The sequence below is a fragment of the Halyomorpha halys genome, unplaced genomic scaffold (assembly GCF_000696795.3).
Source record: "Halyomorpha halys isolate HHAL.00 unplaced genomic scaffold, Hhal_1.1 Scaffold136.1, whole genome shotgun sequence".
Lineage (NCBI taxonomy): Eukaryota > Metazoa > Arthropoda > Insecta > Hemiptera > Pentatomidae > Halyomorpha > Halyomorpha halys.
In genome coordinates this window covers 243,083-246,105 of record NW_027111614.1, presented here as the reverse complement: position 1 = coordinate 246,105, position 3,023 = coordinate 243,083, and the positions used below count along the sequence as shown (strand labels likewise).

Below are 3,023 nucleotides of genomic sequence, written 5' to 3'. Positions count from 1 at the left end.
TTACTCAAAAAGAGTATATTACAATATATTGGCCAAAAAACAGTGTGACCACACTTAATTATAACTTATATTAAAATTTTATATAAATAATTTTAAATAGAGAGAAGAAAAAAAAATTAATTAAAAAAACTAACTGACTAAATACATAATAAACAAAACAAAAAGGTAGTTACAAAATATCTGTACTATTATAATATTGGATTGGATTGCTCAAGTAAAAGGTAGTTTTATAGAAAGGTTTTAAATGAGGGAAGGATTGGTACATGACAGATGTTAAAGGAAATGGAGTTCCAGAAATATGCAGCTCGGGTTAAAAGTGATTTATCGAACATAGCAGTTCGGTGAGGTAGCGGTACCTGGTAATACAGGATTGAATTGAGAATTTGAATTGCAGATTTTCTAGGATTTTTTTTTTCATTTATTTGTATGTCTATAAAAATATTTTCTATTGGTATCACTATCGCTGTTGAAATAGGATGTTTTGATTATTTAAAATAAAGTCTATTATGAGCAAAATCTAATTGTAAATTGGTATTTCTGACATTAATAGTTGTCAAAATTTAATTATGTTTATAAATTTGCTATCACTTTTATAGCAAACCATTCCTTAAGAAGCTGATTTCTTTATTAATATTATTGCATAGGAAAGCATTAAATTTTACTAATATTTTTTAACCACTGAAAAATCTGGCTGTTTAATTAATAAATTTCTTATCATTCAAAATTTTTAGGTGTTCTTTCTTTTCCAGGTACGAGTAGCAACGGAATTTTTATAAAGCAAGAAATTACGGATGATACTGAAACTAGTGGTACGTTTTATTTTTTATCTGAGTTGTATGCATTGTTATCTATTTTATATGTTTGAAGCATTTATTGTGGAAGGGGATCAATGCTATAGAAATTTATTTACCCAAGTTTGGTTTTGAGTTTAATTTATAATAAAAATAATTGAAGATTTGGTATTGTTTTTTTGGAGTTAGACTCATTAAATTGTTGTTTCTATTGTTTATTTTGTAGAAAACTGTATAATCATTTGTCTTAATGTTGACTTTATCTTGTTCTGCTTATTACTGATGAAATTATGATTTAATTTTTTTTTTTTTTTTGTAGTTCCAATAATTGATATCAAAGAAGAAAAAGAAAGTGAGGATATTTATCGTGGTAAGAAAAATTTTAGATTTAAAAGTTTTAAATTGTCTTATCGAAACTCAGTTTTTATTGTATATATTGTGAACATAACCAATAAAGTGGGTGATGGAAAGAAGGTAGAAAAGAATAAAAGAGACACACCGACAAAATGGAGGTTAAATGCCAAGTACAATTCAGAGATGGGCAAAACTTAACTATAGTTGAAACTAAAAGCTAAAATTGCCATATATGAGGAGAAGATGGTTAGGGGTGTGGTCAAAATAAAACACAAATAAGTTGATGTAATTTATTTAATTGTGCCAACGTTTCGGCTAGAGTTAATAGCCTTCATCAGGGCTAAGAACAGAACAAGATAACCACCAATGAATATAGAAAATATAAATGGAATGATATTAAGTGAATAATTTTACAGAATGGAATTAATAAAATGAAGTGATGAGGAAAGTGGAAAATAAAATGTATACGTAGGTAAAAGTTTCCTTACCCACGTTATTAGTTATGTTCACCATATATTATTATTGTTGTTTTCAAAATAATTTTTTTTCTATTCATTTCTTTTGTTATACTTTACTTATATTTTGCCTCTTTATCAATTATTATGGCTACATATATTTTCTTTCTCTCAATTTTCTTTTTCTTTCCATATTTCAATTTTTAAATTATTAATAACTAATATATTCATACTTCTTTGCATTATATAAATTCATTTTTATGCTATTTCCTTAATTATGTTATTTTATCCACTTATTCAATTACCTATGTATACATTTTATTTTCCACTTCTCTCATCACTTCATCTGTAAAATTATTCACTTTATTTCATTCTGTTTATATTTTATTTTTTATTTTCTATACTTATTGGTTATTATCTTGTTCTGCTCTTAGCCCTGATGAAGACTAGAAACTCGAGCCAAAAATGTTGGCACGATTAAATAAGTTACATAAACTTATTTGTGTTTTATTTTGACTGCACCCCTACCATCTTCTCCTCGTATAAGTCATCTATGGTCAAGTATCTCATAATTATAAAATTGCCATGGATACGACCCTTATTCATGAATGAACCATTGATAAATAATTATCGTATCCATGGCAATTTTATAATTATGAGAGATACTTGATCGTAGATGACTTATACGAGGAGAAGATGGTAGAGGTGCAGTGCAGTCAAAATAAAACACAAATAAGTTGATGCAACTTATTTAATTTATTTATTACACAAGAGATGTTTTAGGAAAACATTATTGTGAAAAATACCATGATAAATCTTCATTATTTGGAAAGTGTATAAATAATTGATTTTATGGTAATTAGTAATATAATTTTTACTTTCACTTGTCCATATATGAAATATTTAGTAAGGGGAGGTATTGCAATCATAAAACATTTCTAATCTGAGTTTTCAATGGAAATACATGTTTTAAGGTCTCTAGGGTCAATAATTTTTTCATGTATTTAATTTATTGTTTGATATTATTTTCTGCTTAAATGTTTTATTTAATTGTTGTCAGGTGGCCTTATTCATATGAAACAGGAAGGAGAGCTACTCGTTCCTGATGAAGGTAAATATCATATGTTTCAAGGATTAAGTTCAAGAATACGAATCTACATTTTTTTTTCATTTGTTTGTGTTGGGGTGAGGGGTTTTTCGCAATTGAAAAACAATTATCTTCTCTAGAGTAAATCTTCGCGGTTTTGGGTAAAAGAAAATAAAAAAATGGAGGACCTGAAAATTAATCTCATAAAAATTAAAATGATGAAGAAAATGAAATGATAAAAAATTCCTTCCAATTGCTATACAATTTTATGAAATTAAAATATAAACAAAAAATAAAAGAATGAGTTGTGAAATAAAAAGAAAAAATTTGGATATA

The 3,023-nt window shown here is 26.4% G+C and overlaps 1 protein-coding gene across 3 annotated transcripts in view; it reads left to right on the top strand.

Annotated features, from left to right (window-relative positions):
• The window catches only part of LOC106678384 (zinc finger protein 431), a 12,414-nt gene that overhangs the window by 2,817 nt on the left and 6,574 nt on the right, over positions 1 to 3,023 (top strand). For 2 of the 3 annotated variants that reach the window (XM_067049692.1, XM_014416863.3), the window contains exons 2-4: positions 750 to 809; positions 1,111 to 1,161; positions 2,661 to 2,711. In XM_067049692.1, the coding sequence (XP_066905793.1) occupies positions 750 to 809; positions 1,111 to 1,161; positions 2,661 to 2,711 (162 nt within the window). The remainder of the gene's footprint in view (positions 1 to 749; positions 810 to 1,110; positions 1,162 to 2,660; positions 2,712 to 3,023) is intronic. The other variant, XM_024360449.2, reaches the window with a different exon arrangement.